The sequence below is a fragment of the Bolinopsis microptera genome, chromosome 7 (genome assembly GCF_026151205.1).
Source record: "Bolinopsis microptera isolate Bmic1 chromosome 7, MBARI_Bmic_1.0, whole genome shotgun sequence".
Lineage (NCBI taxonomy): Eukaryota > Metazoa > Ctenophora > Tentaculata > Lobata > Bolinopsidae > Bolinopsis > Bolinopsis microptera.
The window spans coordinates 3,483,760-3,504,761 of NC_087078.1; the positions used below are offsets into that span (position 1 = coordinate 3,483,760).

The 21,002-nt window shown below is 38.2% G+C and overlaps 2 protein-coding genes across 7 annotated transcripts in view; one reads left to right on the top strand and one right to left on the bottom strand.

Annotated features, from left to right (window-relative positions):
- Positions 1-7,591, top strand: part of LOC134817759 (uncharacterized) — a 33,719-nt gene extending 26,128 nt beyond the window's left edge. For 3 of the 5 annotated variants that reach the window (XM_063827057.1, XM_063827054.1, XM_063827056.1), the window contains 6 exons: positions 130-239; positions 4,563-4,622; positions 5,793-5,870; positions 6,229-6,329; positions 6,471-6,610; positions 6,959-7,048. In XM_063827057.1, the coding sequence (XP_063683127.1) occupies positions 130-239; positions 4,563-4,622; positions 5,793-5,870; positions 6,229-6,329; positions 6,471-6,610; positions 6,959-6,996 (527 nt within the window). In that variant the 3' untranslated portion in view covers positions 6,997-7,048. Of the gene's footprint in view, positions 1-129; positions 240-4,562; positions 4,623-5,792; positions 5,871-6,228; positions 6,330-6,470; positions 6,611-6,958 lie in introns of all 5 variants that reach the window. The other 2 variants (XM_063827058.1, XM_063827055.1) reach the window with 2 other exon arrangements.
- The window catches only part of LOC134817762 (uncharacterized), a 32,850-nt gene continuing 19,195 nt past the window's right edge, over positions 7,348-21,002 (bottom strand). The window contains exons 9-12 of one of the 2 annotated variants that reach the window (XM_063827060.1): positions 19,768-19,939; positions 19,511-19,641; positions 19,284-19,395; positions 7,348-7,438 (exon numbers count right to left, since the gene is read on the bottom strand). In XM_063827060.1, coding sequence (XP_063683130.1) covers positions 7,437-7,438; positions 19,284-19,395; positions 19,511-19,641; positions 19,768-19,939 — 417 coding nt within the window. In that variant the 3' untranslated portion in view covers positions 7,348-7,436. Of the gene's footprint in view, positions 7,439-19,283; positions 19,396-19,510; positions 19,642-19,767; positions 19,940-21,002 lie in introns of those variants that run through there. The other variant, XM_063827061.1, reaches the window with a different exon arrangement.

The window sequence follows — 21,002 nt, forward strand, 5'->3', positions numbered from 1 at the left end:
AAAGTCATGATATTATTCATCTCCTTTTCACAATTAAATAAATAATACTATCAGCAAGTTACTATTACTAACTCCAGTGTATATCCATTATCCAACACATTTGAGACATTAAACTGTAACCCGTTGTAGGGCCGGATCTCTCAGAGTGGAGAGAAATGTTGGAGAAACACAAGCGGGAAACTTACAAAACAGAACTAGATCACGCCACCATACGAGACCTCTGGAACAAATACATCAAGGTTTGTACAACTAAACTACTAATTGCTTTTACATCTTTACATGTTCCTTCCTATTTTGTGCAAGATTCTAGGTATCTTAGAGTTTGAGAGTCTTAGGGTCTTTAGATGTTAAAAAGTCTAAGAAATTAGGAGTCTTACAGTCTGAAATTCTAAGAGTTCAGGACTCTCTGAGTCTCCGAGAGTCTATAGTGTCTCACCCCGATCCTACTATCCTACCATTAACAGTCCCATTAGGCATTAACCACGTGTAGTTAACTGCTCAGATACCATATCCTGGAGCATTCCCGAGCATTACAGTCTCAAAGTCGGGAAATAAGTTGTATTATTGTGGTTCAGATTGTGTGTATCACCACACCCATCCTCCTCTGTACCCACACCTCTGGTAGAGATTGAGCATGAAGCTTAAGAGCTCGTTAAACCGTTAATGGTGTCCCATTGTCTATATTTCAGACGATTATCTCAGACGAAACTGAAAGGTTTGACAGTTCGTCACGCGCCCTTAATACACCACTCTCATTGGCTGACGGATCTGCTGATGCATTGTGATTGGTTGAGCTGCTATCCTGGACCACGGAAAGGGAGTCGCACCTTGGTGTTCAGGATGTGATATTTCGCCTACTCATTGAACTATTTTAGAGATCCTGTCTTTTAGAGATCCTGTCAGACCCGGTTCAACCAGTAGACATTAGTTAACCACTACTCGTGACTAACACGTGATTACCATGTGACTGACAAAGGGCTGAGTTGAACGAGTATTCACCTCATCCTTTTTACTAATCTGTTGTTGAGTTAGGTTGGTTAAATGTTTCGTCTGCGATGTTTTAAATTTAACTTACTAAATTTAACGTTTTGAAGCTATACATAAGTTCCTTTATTGCTCTCCTCCCTTCCATTAATTTTATAATTTTCATTTTTGACACAACATGTAGCAATCATTGATAACGATATCGAACAGAGATCTATTACCGTCCACACTTTTATATCTTTTAACCGACTTACAATCCAACACACAATACTGATACTCTTTCAGAATAACTCACACTTCCTTCTCAAGCAGGAATTTAAAATATTTCAATAAATATAGTAGCTTTCCATTGACCGTGTTGCACGGTGCACAAGCATTAAGAATTTAACTAATTGCCACCGTGTACTATTTTATGCTATTGAGAGCTGCAACATTCACCGACCTGCAAGTCACACTCAATTGATCGTTGTGAGAACCATTACTTTGTTCCGCTGCCTAGAGCTGCAGAACCTCATGTTGTTCAGCAGCACACTTCGAAGCGTGCATTCTTTGAATACCATTAAACCGCTCCTTCATCAATTATATTATGCTAATGCTCGTTGCGTTACACTGGACACGCTCTATTAATTTCTGCCGCATTGAGAGCGTTCAGGGCCCGTCATTTGTCCCGCGACCTTCTCAAAGTGCCCTGCTAAACAGGGGTGTAGGAAGCGGGGGGGCAAGGGGGGCCATCGCCCCCCCCCCCCATGAAATCTGGGCAAGGGGCCAAAAAGGGCCAACTTTTTAATTTAGGTTTCTAAAAATTTTTGGGAACAAAATTTTTTTCCCGAAAATTTTATAAGTCAAAAATTTTGTAAGTCAAAATTTTTCAAAGTTTTTCTGGAAACTACTTTTGTTCATGTTTCATGCTACCCTGATCATTATGAGCCAAAAATATTTTTTTCGGTTTTCGAATTTCGATATACGATTTTGGACTCGAGGGTTCCCCTTTGTAATGCGATCTCGGAAGGCAGGCCTCCCCTTCGCAATATGAGCTCGGAAGCGGGAGCTCTGCTTTTAGAGGTACGTATCGAGAATGACTCGGACCGAAAATTTTCGAAAAGTCGAAGTTTCTCAAAGTTTTTCTGGAAATTACTTTTGTTCATGTTTCATGCTACCCTGAACATTCTGGGCCGAAAATATATTTTTGAAGTCCGTACCTACATTCGGAAGGTTGTGGATGTGATACTGATTGGTTTCATGTACTAATTATAGAAAACGTGATATTTGGCCCACAGATTTTAAGGAAAATACGCAAATTTGGTCCTCAAATTTAAAGGAAAATGCGCAATTTGACGCGAAGAACTGAAAAAATCGCGCTTTGTCGTGAGGCCAGGATCTGAAAAATCGCGATTTGTTGCGGAAACGTGAAAAAATCGCGATGCCACACATGCTGCAATTTCCTTTTATCCGACCTTACCCTCGAAATTCAGGCTTTGGCGCGAAGCGCCAAAAAAATTTAGAATTTGGCCCCCCATGAAGAAAATCATTCCTACACCCCTGCTGCTAAATCATATTAGTCAAAGTGCATCTACCCTTAGGGTAGGAAGAGTCACGCTGCCCTCATCACAGCTTGTGATTGGTTGGCACGTGGGGTTGTATAAGGGCTCTGATTGGATTATAATCAGAAGCTTTGTTGAGTCTTGCTGTAGCCTCTTCATCATCATTTCCTTCACTCAATACTCTCTGTCATGTACAATTGATCGACTCCACGCTGATTTATTGAGTCTTAATTACTATTTACTGGTAGAGATGTCACGGTGTTCTTATTTAGTGCACAGTTATTATAATGACAGCTTGTATTTCAAGAGATAGGTATTTTCCCAGGTTGCGGAAGCAGTAAATATACATTAGACACTCGTTGTATTTGGGTTTTGTATTCTTATCTTTCTCTTCCTCGTGTTTAATGTTTCAAATACCTTCAGCGATGTTAGTTTGCTTTATTTACTCACTTAGAAACTGTAAGTTGTATGCCTCACAGATCATCCTATTTTCCGAAGTTTTTTCATTTCCTAGATCTATTCACAGATTCATTGTTCGGTAGTTTGAGTCGAAATTTTGAAGTAGTTAAATTATTTTTAATGTTTTTCTTGTTTTACAGAGTCAGAGAGTTGAGACTGACAAACAGACAGACAAACTAAAACACGCGAGACAAATTAACAGAGCAATTGACCGACCAATCATTACAGACGGACAGACAAATAAACTTACTGCTGAATTAACAGACAGACAAAAAAACGAAGACGGACAAACAGACAACCGGACAAACGAACTGACAAACTCACAAAAGTCGGAAGAAAAGTCTATCATAACTTACATACCAGACCACGACAAAGAGCCAGAAACACACCCTGAATCACCCCAAACCAAACACCAAATCACTGAACTGATCATCTCGTCTCCAGGACCCACCATGGCACCTCCAGTTCTCTCAGAAATGACCTTCTCTGATCAAATCAGATATCTAGATAGTATCCTGCTCCAACTGGACCCCAAGTATTCTCCCCCTGAGTTGTCTCCAGTACACCCTCTCTACACCACTGTCATTAAGTCTCCAGATGAGATGGAGCAAGTCATCAGGAACTACGAGACGAGGAAGAGGAGAAGGATGGGGTCTGTGGGGTGCAGTGATACGAGGGGGTCCGCACATTCCAGAGGGTCTACACACTGCAGTGACTGTAAGAACCAAGAGGATGTTATTATCAGGTACCACAACAAGGGGGAATGTAAGCCGGAGCAGCAGAATAACAAGACCAGTTGGTGGAGTATCTCCTGCGAGGATGACAGTGCCCCCACCTCGGAGAGGTCCTCTGAAATAGAGGGGAAACTCAGGGAACTTAGGATCCAGCACTGTAACAAACTCAAGGAGTTTTGTGAGCGCAGAGCGGTGCTGAATGATCAGGTGATACCTGAGAAGAAGCGGCGGTCGTTGAGGAAGAGGTTAAGCTGCACTGTGCGTGCACTGCCCTGGTTTAGGGGTAAGAGTTGTAGAATGCAGTCTTCAGAGAAGAGGAATTGTGGCATGCAGTCTTCAGAGAAGAGAAGTTGTGGAATGCAGTCTTCAGAGAAGAGGAATTGCGGAATGCAGTCTTCAGAGAAGAGAAGTTGTGGAATGCAGTCTTCAGAGAAGAAGAGTTGTGCTAAGAAGGGTGTGTCAGCATCCTCCTCCAAGCCAGTGAGTTGGGATCTAGTAAACTCATTGTACAAGTTGAGAACGATCTATTAAATATCTGATAAGGGATCGTTCCTATACAACGTAACCCGTTTTCGCCCATATTAGATCCACACCCCCTCTCTGTTAGTCACTTTATACATACTATAGTATATATTATAATAGTTATTATGTAGAAATTACTTTTCCTAACCACCTCCTCCTATACTGGCTTACATAATATGGGAACAGTTCTTTATGGATAATATGATAAAATCAAATTAGGATTTAGGATGGCATGTAATGGGGTGAGAGACTATTGACTCATCGGATTATTACAAGCAATACGTTGTAATAATTAAGCCTGTAATTTATGCTTCACTTTCAGACGTCGGAGATTGACGAAGTTCTGAGTGAAGTCGACAAATTTGATATCAACAAAGCAAATGTGAGTATTAAATAATTAAGCTGTTTACTTATTGTTGGTATACTTACCTAGTGTCTCCTGGTAGTGTCACATTAATCAGAATCATCTAGTGTTTTATGAAGTTGTTGTGTGGTGTTTTGTTGCATTCTTGTCAAGGACTAACCTTAAAACAAAGGACTTCAGACGGATCACTCGGACCAAATCACAACCTGCTCACCTGAGCGAACGCAACATGTCACCTCAACACGGTACACTGCGGCGCAACGTTTCACCACAGCGCATGAGATTTCACTCCCGACCTGAAGAATCAGTGACACACCTTATTGAGTTTGTGCAGAATCTCGAAAACTATTCTAAAGAGTTTAAAGATGAAGAGCGTGATAGAGCTAGAACGCTGAGCAGAGATGAGGTGCCTAGTGGAAGTAGAGACAGACAACCTATTGAGACTTCACCGCCTCTCAGACACAGATTCAGATCCTCCGAGGACACTGAACTTCAAGATACAATCACACAACTTGATTGTTTAGAGTTCTCCTGGCTCCAACCTGAAAGCCTGGTTTACCAGCAGTTTGCACCTCATAAACCGGCACCTACACAGCAAGATTTCATAGGACCAGCTGACAGAGATGAGGGGCATGCTAAAAAACAAAACACTTTTTCTCGCACCGCTCCTGTTAGAGAATCTTGGAGAGACAAATTCAGGAGAAACTTGGCCACTTACACCGCTTACCAGTCTGAATCTGATGATTCGGCTCCGAGGAGAGTGGGAAGATTCCAAAACAAAACCCCGAGCAGATTTCCTGAGATGGTTAAAAGAGTGGTAGATTTGAACAAGCCAGGGACTAAACCTGACGGTATGACAGGACATAATATGACGATAAAACCGATCCTTATCTACACGAATGTTTGTAAGATTGTATTGTGTGTTTTGTTTTGCTTGTGATCATCTCGTCCTATCAGTAGAGATTGTAGTTGCTTACATGCTTAATTGTTGTGATATTTTCCATGAGTCCATGTTTTCATTGTCCTGTAGTTTTTGTAACTTACATGCTCGTTATTTTCGTCAAAGTTTGTGTACAATGGTGTAGTTGTCTGTTAAAATTTTCAGTATCATTAAGTATGTTCGTCGTTCGTGAGGAGAGGAATGACAAGCTATTTTAGGCGTGGTCTGTAATGACGTTTACTCTTCAGAAATTCAAGGAAAGTGTTGTTCAAACTGACGGTAACGATTCTCTCAACAGAAATCTCACTCTCGTTGGACACAAGCTGGTAAGTTATATGTTCGAGTGAAATTTTTAAAAGTTTTAATAAAATATGCACGAGAAACGAGTATTTCCAGAAAGATTACTAGAGATGTCCCACCGCTCCAGTTCATGAATTAAAATATGCTGCGCGCGTAACTTTTACTAATTTTCTTAAATTAAAGTACCCCAGCGTAAGCGCTAAACACATGGTTTTTGTGTCGCGTCGCGCGCCCCAATTATGTTACCCGCATGGTGCAGTGAGTGACAAACGGGGAACACTCGTTTGTTGTACAAATACGTGTTGAGATAATTTAAGTATAAACTGGGACTATTTATTTTCATCGGCTATTCTCCTAGCCTATCTTCACTGACTTTATTTACAGAGGCGCAGTGCAGACACTTTTAATAACCACGTACTATGCGGTTGCTGTGTCCAGGCTATCGGTACCGAGGCATCTATCCACCTTGAGGAGACCAATTTCACGTGAGTTACGATTTCCTCAACTATTATAATATCATATAAGAGAAGTGTGGTATATAGAGTTATATATTAACAATAATAATTCTTCAATTTACAATTTAATACCTCAAGAAAGCTTATTTTGAACCTCCAATATTAATGCAGGTATCACCAGAAGTGCTTCTCTTGCAAGCATTGTGAGGTTATGTTAATAGAAAACACAAAGCTTCTTTACAATGTATTTGTTGTGGATGGACTACCTTATTGTGATGTTTGCATCAAGAAGATGGGAATGATAAGATTAGGTGAGTAGTGGGATATCTTGACGTATTTTTAATATTAAATATTATACTCTCGGAGATTGCAAGGATCTTTAATTTACGTGTACAAATATATTTTGATAAAATGATAACCTAATCCACACAGTTAGATCTTTTTGGATTTTTGGTCACCTAAGAAAAAAAAGACACTCGAATTTCTGAAAAAATAACATCAAGATAAATATTGTTTTAAACTATATAATATTATTAAATCAACATCAAATTAAACCTTCACGGATGAATAATGAATTTAAAGTCGTCTAATTTAAAATATGATACCATTTTACGTATAAAACGTTTATTAACGATTTCCAATAATACCTTTCATTTCAGGAAAAGTTAAGAAGATGCCATTGAAAACGTCAGTATGAAATCATTGCTCTTAACGAAATTTTCGCTATAAATAAGGATAGCATCTATGATCTTACACCGTGCAAACCGGCCAACAGTCAACAGATGTCAATTGGAAAAGAAAAATAGGATCAAGATTAACATTTAACCTTCAAAACATAGCAACTCTCGTTCATACAATATGCGTAAAACAGGATTCTTTGAAACGTAAAGAATAAAGGGTTTCTTTTAATGTTGAGAAAATCGAAAGTTTTAAATCTAGAGATTGTCTTGTATAGAAATTTTGATCGATCATAAACATGATAAAGACCATGAATAATAATTTGGATGGTAATCCATTTGAGTCTGGATTATGTTGACTCCCTTATCAGTGAAGTTAGAGGTGAAGTTTGTTCCCTGAGCATATAAGAAACTTTATCTTGGAGGATAAATTGGTCTTTATCTACTTTTGCTGTTATCATTCTGCGGATTAGAGCTGTTATTCATTTTGTGCAGTTACCAATTGTATTTTACATGTACAGAATATTATTTTCATTCAGAACGTTATAAATGAAAAGCGTATTATTTTTTTGATTTCCAAGGCGAATACTGTAGAAATAATTGTGTCAAAATCACAAAACAAATAAACATTGTTGTCTCTTGTCACAACTTTAGGTTTAGACGGGTTCCTGCAAGTATTATTGTTCATTCACGATGTCAATCCTTCGCAGCTCGGCGTGGCATCTCGCCGATCTACCGAAGGTGGTTGCGAGAAAAATTATTTGTTTTTTAAACATACAAGTATCATTGATGTAATAGCAATGTGTTAGTGTCCGCTATGAATACCCATCATCTATAAATCTACATTTTTTGTTACTCCCTGTCTCACTGCACTGCTTCTGTGATATCTCAAACACTGTTCAGTTTTAAGGTAAACAGAAAGTAGAAACTCTCTGTAATCTAGCTGCAACTTACCTGGGGACCCCAGGCTTAATGTTCTTTAACCGATCGAAGATATGGCGGAATGACAGGCTGAGCGGCGCTCGGTAAGCTTTAACAACTAAGGTAATGCCCTACTCTGACGAATATTCAATTTCAAAGCCGAGCAGTGAGCACCCCGTACCCCCTCCCCCCATTGTCAACTTTCCTCAAGAACACCTGAACCTGCAGGTTAACTTCAGAACTTGAGGTCAACAACACAGATTAAACGAAACAGATTAAACGATCGATTTATGTGATCGAATAATGCCCACCTGTTTCCATTTACATGATTTACAATTTACATCATCGATTGATAATAATGCCCACCTGTTTCCATTTAGACTCTCCCTAATTCATTCTCCTGACTCGCAAATGACCCTTTCTTATTTCTGGAAGAGAGCGGATAATGACCTTTTCTTTGGAAGAGAGCGGATAATGCAGTTCTATAAAAACAATATAAATACTGCAGTTTTATAAGTACTTCGATTATAGTTGTTGCTCCACGGGAACCTGCTATCTTGGTTTACATGTAAGAGGCCATCTACTTAGGACTTCCGCCAAAATCTCGAATTTTCAGACTACCCCACTCCCCTTATCGGTTATCTGAATTTGTCCGAATTGTCAACAATTAAAAATAACCCTTTTTACCTTGTACAGGATGGAAACAACTACCTGAAAACCACCAGATTGGTTTAATATGAACTTCAACCACGCAGCTGATGTGACCTACGGGACTATCTGTTGTCTGTGCTTCGTTATCGGGACGGTCGGAAACATTGTGAGCTTTCTGTATTTTAAGGCTAAGAAAAGAGACATATCCAGCGTCATCTATTTGGTGATAACGGCAAATGACGTAGTCGTAAGTGTGATAGTAGTCCCCGTTGGAATTTCGTATTTTTCAGGAAGAAGTCCAGGTATCGTATTTGGTACGAGCCTATGCTGTAAAGCCTGGGCTTACTTGTGGGGAATAGCAGTTTCATATAGTATTTTCTTAGTGCTATGTTTGTCCATAAATAGGACAGTGTCACTGATAAGACCCTTCCAACAGCAAGAAAAAAGAAATCTGCTTATAGCTTTAGTATTGTACTTCTTGCTAATGTTGGCTATGAATATTGGACTCCATGCTCAAGAGGATATAGATGTATATTTCAACAGTCGGGCCCCACGCTGTGATTTCTATCTCAAACGAGGCGGGGATGTTTCTATCATCCTGCTATTCGTCATGAATTCAGTGAACATAGCTCCTGCGTTCGTAGTGGTAATCAGCTGTGTAATATCAACTGTTTTGCTGACAAGAAGAAATAATATAGCACAACAAAAAGAGCTGCAACTGTCTCGAAACAAGGCGACAGTAACGATTTTACTATTCGCTCTTGTGTATGCAGTGTGCAATGTTCCCCTTGTCATTGATTATATCTTACAAACACACGCCATACAGACTGGTAACGTGGAGTGGTACTCTAATTTGTACCAGTTTGACACACAAATGTACTACTATAACGCCAGATTTACTGTACTTGTAGCAGTGAACTCGGCAGCAAACCCAATTCTATACTTTTGGAGAATGCCTGCGCTGAGAGAATTCATCAGAGGGATATTGAGACTGAACGGAGAAAATAGGCCTATGGGGCCACCAAACAACGTTTGCCAGCTAGAGAGAGAACGGGCTAAAACAATAGTTCAGCACAGCCACATCAATATCATTATCACTCCAGATCTACCTGCAGCTGGAGCAATAGAGAGCAGGTTCTAATAAAACTTAAAAGACAACGCAGTTAAATTAAATTGAATTTAAACTGACAAATTTGTAAGCACAGACAGTTTAAGAAATTTTAAATATTTTTATCTTTACAATTTATCTTTATTACTTTTATTAAGTGATATCAACTTTCATACTTTATTAAAAGTACTAGAAAACCCGTGGTCACAGGGAGGAAACTAATAGTATTTTTTGTTAGTGAGTTTAAATCGCGTCAAAATATCCTACACAACCGAAGATACAGCCGATTAAAATGTTGCTCGCACTAAACACAACGTAATATCAACAAAACCGATAAAAATGCCGTTTTAACGATCTTTGCACGTGCACGTGCGTGTAACGAAACCGTAACCATGGTTACTTTGCAACCTTTTGCTTTTTGCCGAATTTGCACGTGGGCGGTCGTACATACATACAACAAAAATAATTTTCTGAATTATAGTAGAGACTAGAAAACCCGTGGTCACAGGGAGGAAGCTAATGTATTGTTTTTTGTATATTAGAGCTTTAGCCACAGGTAGGTTGGTCTGCACGGAGCCCCACAGTTTCAATTCCTTGTTTAACTAGCCGTACAGCAAGGATATCCACTGTGCTCACCAGGTTAGGCACATAACCAACACTACCCTGCTAAAGTTAGCTATATACTATGGTTTTCTCGAAAGTATTTCCTTGTATTTGACTTTCGTCAAGAAAGTACTCTTACTTTCGGTTCAGATGTTATATAAGCTAGCCTTTATGTGGTCCGCAGGGCGGAGGAACCGCCACACACTTCTCACCCAGCTACGAATACAATGTATTGTTTTTTGTATATTAGAGCTTTAGCCACAGGTAGGTTGGTCTGCACGGAGCCCCACAGTTTCAATTCCTTGTTTAACTAGCCGTACAGCAAGGATATCCACTGTGCTCACCAGGTTAGGCACATAACCAACACTACCCTGCTAAAGTTAGCTATATACTATGGTTTTCTCGAAAGTATTTCCTTGTATTTGACTTTCGTCATAATAGTATTTTTTGTTAGTAAGTTTAAATCGCGTCAAAAAATATCCTACACAACCGAAGATACAGCCAATTAAAATGTTGCTCGTACTAAACACAGCGTGATATCAACGAAACCGATCAAAATGCCGTTCTTACAATCTCTGCACGTGCACGTGCGTGTTACAATCCTCGTTACTATGGTTACTACGCAACTTCCTATTTCTCGTCTGATTTGCACGTGGGCGGTCGTACATACAGACAACAAAAACAATTCTTTGAATTATAGTAGAGATTATAGTATACTGTTCGCATGATTTACGTCCGCAAAAATCTAAAAAATGTAGCGAGATCAACCTATGCTGTGGATATCATGGCTGTTAGTGTTATCATGTTGCAGGTTGAGGAACTGCAACTGTATTTTGCATATTATTGTATAATATAGCATGTGTATTTTATGATTTCGCAAATTAGACATTTTTAGTTTTTGGCATTTAAAACACAGGAGGACCAAAGTGCAAAGAAACTGCTGCTAACTGCTGCTAACTGCTGCTGACTGCTGCAAATGGCGCACGCGCGACAGCAGCAGTTAGCAGCAGTTAGCAGCAGTCAGTAGCAGTTAGCAGCAGTTAGTAGTAATTAGCAACAGACAGCAGCAGTTAGCAGCAGTTTCTTTGCACTTTGGTCCTCCTGTGAAAAGTCACCCATTTTTACCCATATCTATAACAAAAGGGAGCGTGGGATGTTTGAATTTCACACAAAATGATGTTGTGATCAAGATTGATCCAATAATGCCAATTATCTTGTGGCGTGGCCTGGTATTTACTATTTTTTACAACTTGGCAAGGTTGATTGGGAAACCAAATCGGTGATCAGTCTCATACGTCATGATAACATTTCAACAAATCGTCACTAGAGAGTTAATGATTACTACGAGATTTAATCTTGTGAGACTGCTTCATATTCACTAGGACATAATGCAGGAACTGAAGGTTCATGTATCCAGCGAATTGTATTTCAATAGTACAATATCTTAATATCATAAATTAAGGCGTATTTAAAAAAAACAGATTATCTTAAAGTTAAGGTGTCAAAACTTTGTTGTGATTTACTCGGCTGGGTCTTCATGATAAAGACCCAGATAGAGTTTATCTATTTTTTCAGTTATCAACTTTTGGACTTGTATATTAACATATTAGAGCTGTCATTAACATATTTGATCAGCTGTCATTATTGTTACCAATTTTAATTTAATAGTACAATATCTTAATATCATAAAGGAAAGGCGTATTATTTTGTCGTTCAACATGGTCTAATCTTGCACAGACTTGGCTTGGACCAATAAAATGCAGAGCATATACGGTAATAGTGCATTTTTGCGCCCATTGATCGTCAATAAGCAGTGGTGTGGCAGAAAATGATTGTTCAAAGACTTATTGTAGGCACATATTTATTGGGTCCTTAGTCTTGGACAATATTTCATTCTTGTGCAGCATCGTGGTTCTGTCTTGCTTTTAAACCTTCAGCAAAGACAAGACCCGACATCGATTCGCCCAACTGGGATGACTAATTCAAACCATGTTGTTCATTCGCCCTTAATTTCTTACATTTCGGGAATGTACAAACTGATCCTTGCACAAAGCAGCGTATGTTTGTTAAACCTTCTACTAAATCAAAGATAAATAGATCAGAGTAGAGATGCTTATTATCAAAATTATATGAGTAAAGGACTATTTAAATATGAATTACTGCTGTCCGTAATGACTTTTATAACTTTAATAAGAAATTGTAAACGGAAAAATCGACCAACGATTCTATCAAATTAAACCACAATTGAACAATAAAACTCGATGCTCATCCAATCCTGTTCAAATACCACCCATCACGTGCCTTATAATTGCGTTCAAGTTATCCAGAGACCACCCTTTTCGACAAGCCGACGCCCAACAATTCCCATTGCTGGAAGCTATTATACTAAACCATTAAATATCCATAATCATAAGTGTTCAAGGATAATTCCAATGCAATATCCGGTTCAATTTAGACCATTTGCAGCCGAGCAAATTGCCTGATAGGAAAGCTGTGTTACCATATTATTGCATTATTAGGAGCTATCTTCCTTGTCTGTGAGCTGGTATAATTGCAATTATACGCCATTTTGACCGGATCAAGCAACGAAAGAAGTTGTAATCAAGAACAGGTCCGGAATAAGTGGAAATCATCTCTCACGTTTTCATTTAATAAAATGGTGTTATTTCCAGTGCAGCATTTCACATGATTGACGCAATGTTTCCTCTTTCAAAGATATGGCCTGCAACCAATCAGTTGTTACCGTTAGTCATCACCCGTACCCATATGTATAAAGGGGCAGCTTATTAGATGATCCAGGGCAATGTTAATGTTGTAGCCAATCAGTGACCTCTGTGACCTCCAATAATTGATATTGGGGACCACGTGTAGTCGTTTAATATTAGGTCATCGATCTTCACACTTGCTGCGACTATGTTATAAAAGATGGATTTGTAGCCACCTGACTTCGACGAGCAGTTTGATTTGTGGTAGCATCACCATGGTCGCAGTAGTCTGGTCAATTAGTCTACTATCGTTTTTCTTCAAAATCTCGAATATTAATGCTTAGGTCAGTTACTGAGACATTTATCCCAAGTTAGGGTGGCCGTGCATTATCGTGGTTACTTAGTTTGTCTTATTACAATTACTGCTTACGCAAAATTGTGTGGTTGCGCAATTCCCACGAAGTTATGGTGCTTTGACGTTGAGAATTAACGTCCGCCCATTTTCTCATTTAGTAGTCATTTTGATTAAAACCCGAGTTAAATTCATTAACAAACTCTATTTCACAATTTCATATCAATTACCGGATGATCCATAATAAGCGTGCGACAAGGACATTGGATAATTGGAATAGATGTCAGTTCTGCTTTAAGTTCATCAGTGCACGTGTCCCTTAATTACTATCACGGTGATCCCGTCACCAGATAATAAAGATCACGTGTTGGTATTTTCAGATTCCCGCCTTCAATTGCCAATTAGGGAGGGTATTTAAGTGGGCACGCATTTCAAAAGGAAGTTATGGGACCAGTTAGAATGTTGCAAGGTTTAGAAATAGTACTGCTACTGTTAGTGTTAACGGTCGCGGTCGGACGTTACGATAATAGAGGTGCTTCCTCATAATTTGTGGGACTATGTGCTTCCTGATCTCTCTGCTCAGCCCGTATTGTTCTGCATTTTATAACAAAATAGCAATAATCTGTATTGCTAAGGATTTGGCGGCAATATAGTAAAGGTTCATAACTTTATTTCGTGATTTGTTATCGATGCACTTCTTGGATCATTTATCTAGGCTAATATTAAATGCTAAACCCCTTAAGAGGAGGATGTGGTTCGCGTAATTTCGCCATTCCGTCTCATCTAATTCTCATTCTATGATAATTGTTTAGATGAAATATTACATTTACTCTGATAACCATAGCTTCAATTTCCCCTTTACAATAATTTCTCTCAATTTCAGGCTATCATAATTCATATTAGTACATTGGACTTCCGATCAGATCAGATCAGAGATCATATTCATAGTAGCAGAGCAATTTCAATGATTATGTTGCATGATGACACTTCAACAAACCAATTGTTATTTGCGTTCGCCACGAAATTACTAAATTATAAATTTCACTTTTTCCTTGTAACTAATTTGGATAATTATATTTCCCAATCATTGTCCTGTCGTACGCCGTGTCGCTTTATTATCTCACTATCATCGAGATATGTTCTTTGTTCAGCGTTCACAGCACTTTATTATATTTACTCTGCTCGATTGTTTGGTTTTGATTCACCAGAGCACTTCAGGCTTCGTTATTTTTATCCTCGAATATTCGGGGGAGAAACAGCCTTCCGCCGCCCACTAAGTAACTTAGTGGGCGGCAGAAGGCTTCGTAAGTTTCTGTAGGTTCCACATCCAGCTTTATGATTTAAAATGCGAACAGGGAATTAACCAAACCAGTCCGGTGGTCCAGTAGTCTGTACGGTAAATAATAGTCAGCGTAATTGCTTGGATAGTTCAGTATAAAACGGAGAACTCGAAATGGACCTATCATAAAAGTGTATTTGAGTCGTCACGAGAGAGGCTTGTTTCCTGCAAGTACTTGGAGCTCGCTTTAAGTACTGCATAATTTATTATCCCAACATTTTATATGCTGTTTATTGTTTGGCGTTCATTTTCAAGTTAGTTTGCTATTTAGCAGTTATTTTGAGTGATCTTCAAGCCAACCAGTCATATCCTGTGAAATTGCACCACTGGAAATATTGAGAAAATGCCCGGTTTATAATTATGAACTTGACTTTGTCTGTAACGTAGATTTGTGAAAATTCTTGACTATATATGCGGTTATTTCACTTGACTATGCGGTTATGTCACAATTATTTCGACATCTTTTCCGAGATCAAGCAACTACTTAACATGATGGTTATTGGACCGCCTTAGACTATAAAATGCTTGGTAAATAGATATGAACAGCACTCTCAGCAGTTCATTTGACTACCGTCAGAAGTTTCCTTCTGATCACCGGGCTATAATAGCTTGGTTGTTATTGACGAGAGATTAGCATATTTTGTTACTGCAGCTATCAATACTGTTAAAAAAGCTTGATGAAACTCTTAAAGCAAAGTTGCTTTAAGATTTTAACATATCAATGAAAATAAAGGAAACTTAATCCACATGTTCGTAGTTAATAATTTAAGGCAAATACAGCTATCAACCTAGAAGATGTTCGGCAGCAAAGCAACGATATTGGTGATGGTAACAGTAGCAGTCCTGTTGGTCGGATCAGAGTGTGCTCGATTGGGAGGAGCAGGAAGAGACTCTGTATTTGCATCAAACATCAGGGTAAAAACTGTTAAATTGTTAGCATATTCAATATCAAATATTTTTACTAATGATTTTGTTTCAGAATAACTTCAAGAGGATTATATTTCGAGAGAATTAAATAATTATCATATAGCTATTTTTGCTCCAGGCTCAAATCAAAACGCCTTAACTTAGTGACTCAACTTATTATATTATGTGCCGTCTAAACGAAATCTTTAGTAAGTTTTTACCAAATATACTATTTCAGGGGCGAGTCAAGTCCGCAAAATTTTTCCAAGGAGCGAATAACGGTGGAACAGGATGTACAGATCCTAGTTCTAATAAAGTCTTCCCTCTGCATTCTGTGATACAGGTAAGCCTAGCTTTTGATAAACAAGCCCATTTATAATAAGTGTACGCAATATATGACGCTGTAATTTTACTGATTTGGATATACCCGGTATAGCAATGGCTGAAATTTCAATGAATCGTCGATGACATCAATACATTTGTCAAGGTTTGTTTTCTTGGTTATAACCCAGATGGCTTTTCAGATGAACAGCAAACTCTGCCAATGTGTGAAACTGGACGGCATGATGAAGTTCGCCTGTTAGCCTACCCAGTACCCAGTCTCGGAATGGGAAATACCTACGATAACAGTTTACCTCCCTTAAAACTTTATCTGAACAGACATGGTTGCAAATTTATTTGCCAGTTTATCTAAAATCTGTGTGTCCTTGATAATAATTTTAAATGTATTTCAAAAAGAGGATGATGCGATATATAATCGTGAAATTTATGCAATTTGTGCCAATACAAAGAGTTAATTCTCGTATTTACCAGGAGCTTTGATATTGTAGCAATCCAATCTGTTTGTATAATCATTACCATCTCTTAATATAATTTTTCCGCAAACAGAGTCATTTTCCTTCGAAAAATTAATTTGCAACTAAAAACAGCAACTAAACAGATTCTTGAGCGATTTTCCATGTTTTTACATATTATTATTGCCTTGACCAAGAGAAAACAGACTATAGAATTACATTTAATTTCTGATCGCTGACGAGTGACGAACGACTCTATTTTCGATTTGGGAATAATTTTGTAATTTTACAGATTAAATACCTGATCTGCGTCGAAAAATTCATAATTTTTCGAGGAGCGTTCGATTTAAATACCCCATCTATTATAGTGTAATATAATACCTATATCATTTAATATCCATGACTCCATACTTTTTAATTTCCGATTTAATTGCAGCTCATCCTATCCTTTTACCTGGGGACCCCCGGCTATCTTAAATAACAATCTCAAGATGTGTGTCTGTCGGTGCGCGTGTAATTTCCGAGCGGCTTAATCAAGAAAACGGTAAGAGTTACGGGACTAGTTTTTTCGATATAGTTTCGACAAAACTCTGCCGTAGTCAAATGAGTAAGGTTTTTCAAATTGGTCGGTGGTAAGTGATTTAATTGATGGTTTTGTACCACAAATGTAACATAAAATGGTTATCTTTTTCTCCTTCCTAGCTCTCTCTCTCTTCCTTTACTGCATATTATGTAGCGTTGGTACATGAATTATAACTAGGTGAGCCACAAGATAATACTATAAGCTTATTTGGGGGGGGGGGCGGGGGCATGGGCACTTATTGTGGTCAGTTTGGACTGTAGAGAGAGTTCATACTTCATACGACAATGTTATGCGTGTTTTCAAATATAATAGGCGGGTTTATACTTTTGCATTTCAACTGCGATAGTGAAGTCCCGGCCCTAGGCACGTGTTACACTAGTTGTGTTCATAAACCTATAAACAATAGAGATTCTGCGGAATGACAGGCTGAGCGTCGCCCAGTAACTAGGCTATCCACTCCGATAATCGGAACCGATAATTATCTCCGATAATTCGTTAAAAAAAGTTATCTGTTTATCTAGATAAAACGTATTTTTATCGGTATAAAAATTCACTAGATATTACCGAAAATACTGCCACAATACCGTAAAATTGTAAAGAAATATTAGTGTTTTTGCCTTCCCAAGTAATCCAAGAAACAGTCCCAAACGTCTTTTAGTATGATAGAAGAGGTAGTTCACTTAGATGTGAGCTTAAGACGTTTATTTACATTTGTATACCTATGGAACTGTAGAACTGTATGAACTGTAGAAATCTAGAGAAGGTTATCCGTTATTGACATTGTTCTCTTGAGGGTGCTGGCGTTTTACCTTACAACCATGCTGGAGACGGGAACGAGCATGTTACTGTTAACAAGAGTCAAAAATACCAGCAGGGCACTCAATTGAATTCCGTAAGTGTTCTGGGCGTGAAACATTGTCTTCAGGAGAAGGAATCTGTTGCTCCAAGTTATCAACAGGATAAGAAAACGGTTCACTGAATCACTTTAAATGCTTTACTGTTTCGAGGAGAATTGGTATTTGGTGCACTACTGTTCTCAGGAGAAGGAAACCCTTGGTCTACTGTTTTGAAGAGAACTGGTGCACTACTGTTCTCAGGAGAAGAAAACCGGTAGTCTACTGTTTCGAAGAGAACTATTGCGTTACTGTTCTCAGGAGAAGGAAACCCTTGGTCTACTGTTTTGAAGAGAACTAGTGCGTTACTGTTCTCAGGAGAAGAAAACCGGTGGTCTACTGTTTTGAAGAGAACTATTGCGTTACTGTTCTCAGGAGAAGGAAACCAGTGGTCTACTGTTTTGAAGATAACTACTGCGTTACTGTTCAGTGTTCTCAGGAGAAGAAAACCGGTAGTCTACTTACTGTTTTGAAGATAACTAGTGCGTTACTGTTCTCAGGAGAAGAAAACCGTTGGTCTACTGTTTTGAAGAGAACTGGTACACTACTGTTCTTAGGAGAAGAAAACCGTTGGTCTACTGTTTTGAAGAAAACTGGTGTACTTCTGCTCCCCGGAGAAGAAAACTAATGCTCTAATATTTTCAAAAGAAAGGAAGTGGTTCTTTAGCAAGATTACTGGTAAACAGTAATAAAAGTCGACAATTAGTTTTTGCGAAATTTGGAAAACATTTTGGCTTTGGCCTTCAGCAGAAAAATTATCGGTTTTATCGGTTTTATCTAGATAAAACCTAAATCTTTATCTGTTTATCTAGATAAAAAATTTCATTCCGATAATGGATAGCCTACCAGTAACCTATCCTTATGATGCAAATGGTCTAATAATAATACAATAAGATTAAGATATGCACATTGTAGTAATTTCAATTATTCTGTACGCACACCTTGTATCACTGGATCATTGCTTAATAACGATTCACGAATGCCAAAGGCCGATAGATTTAAAATTAAATGTATTCTTTATTGTGGAGGTATATAACAGACGACGCGAGGTATACTGCAGTTCGCATGCATTTCATTGATATTCTCATAAACATTTTTGAAAAGATGTAGAAGAAATGCCTCACTAAATGAAATTACTCGCTGCTAATTTCTTTACGGTCATTTATTCCATATTTCATTGCTCAATTCACATTTAAATAACCATTAGAGAGCAGTTCCCATAGTCTAAAATTTTGCATTTAAATAATTGAATGTCATATTTATGGTATCTTTATGGTATTCATAGTATCTCCTTGGGAAACGAAGTAGAGGAAAGTTGACACTAAATAGTAAATACCTACCTGACTGCTGAATGATTCAGCAGTCAGCACAGCATTTCGTTAGTACTAAAGTAAATAGGAAGTTATAAATAAACACAGAACGTTAGGTATTTGCTCCCACAAATTGACTTACAGTAAGGACTATCGTCAAAAGTCGGAGCATTGTATCTGAACGTATTCGTGATTTTATCTGGTGTAGCATGAGCAGCGTTCTGATTTTGATTGTACGGTACCTCATATAAATTCTGAAATTATTGGAGTCAGTTTATTATTGTCGCTTCTGGTGAACGTTCAACTGTGTTTATTGATCAAGAATCAAGATCGCTTTAAGATCTAATTTTGAGTATCTGCAAATCTTACAGAGGATGAGTCGTTTAAGAGTTTGCGTTTTCTGGGTTCCATCCTTCGTATCAAACACTCGTGTAAGTTGGCTGAGTGATCCAAAGGAGAGAAAGATTCGTCAGATAATTCTAATTTCTTCAGAGAATCGTCTGATAAAGGAATATTGTAATGTTTAAAAATCAAAAATGCAAAGTCAGCAATTCGTTATCATCAGTTTGCCTGATATATATCTGACACAGCGATGAGCGATAGTACCTGAGAATTAATTAATTTACCTACTAATTGGGTAGTTTCGTCTGATAATTGAACAATCAGGGGAATGTTGGGCTTCGGGAGTAACAATTCGCTGCAGACTATCGGCTTTATAAGAGCAGTTCCGTCAGTCTCGGCAAGAATCAAGAACAGTCCCTCCACTTCCTCAGAATTACGGCAGAGTAACGCACTGTTCTGCAAAAAGCGATTGGTCTTGATTTCAGATATTAACGAGAATACGCTGCGAATGCTCATGCAGCTCTGTGAACAAGTGCTCCCATATTTTGACATTGTGGAATTTATTGAAGTGAGTTGACATTTTTCCGAGTTTGGAAGTCGGATCTGCCATATCGAAAACAAAGCACTCTGCGCGGCGTCATTGTTGTCGCCACTTTCTGTCATGGTGACAAATGACATTTTAGTACTTAGTCAAAAAAATGTTATTGCGCGCTACAAAAAACAGAAGATAAATCCGAGATCCAGAAGGACTTTCGACAAAACTGTACCATATGGAATGGTCGAAAATCGAGTGTTTTAGTGAATAACTTAGAATATATTTTCGATTTTCTCAAGATCTGATTGATAGATTTTCTTTAAACTTTCCAGATAGTTAGATGGCTATATGACAGATAATGAGTAAGAGTTTGGGAGAATTTCTATATGCCAAAATGGAGATATGACTTCAAACACAAGAAAATATCTCCAAATTGGCGGTTTCTAGCGGAACACAGGTATATATTTAGAGATCTGAATGATAAATTTTCTTTAAACTTTCCAGATAGTTGTATGGCTATCAGACGGATAATCTGTGCGATTTTGGGCGAGTTTCTATGTGCCAAACTTGAGATATGACTTCAAACACAAGAAAATATCTCCAAATTGGCGGTTTCCAGCGGAACAAAGGCATATATTTCGAGATCTGAATGATAGAACTTTTTCAAACTTTTCAGATAGTTACATGGCTATAAGACAGATAATATCTGCAAGTTTGGGCGAATTTCTATGTGCCAAACTTGAGATATGACTTCAAACACAAGAAAATATCTCAAATTGGCGCGTTGTAGCGGAATGCAGGCATATATTTCGAGATTTGAAAGATACATTTTCTTTAAACTTACCAGATAGTTGTATGGCTAGAAGACGGATAATCTTTGCGATTTTGGGCGAGTTTCCATATGCCAAACTTGAGATATGACTTCAAACACAAGAAAATATCTCAAATTGGTGGTTTCTAGCAGAACTCAGGTATATATATTTC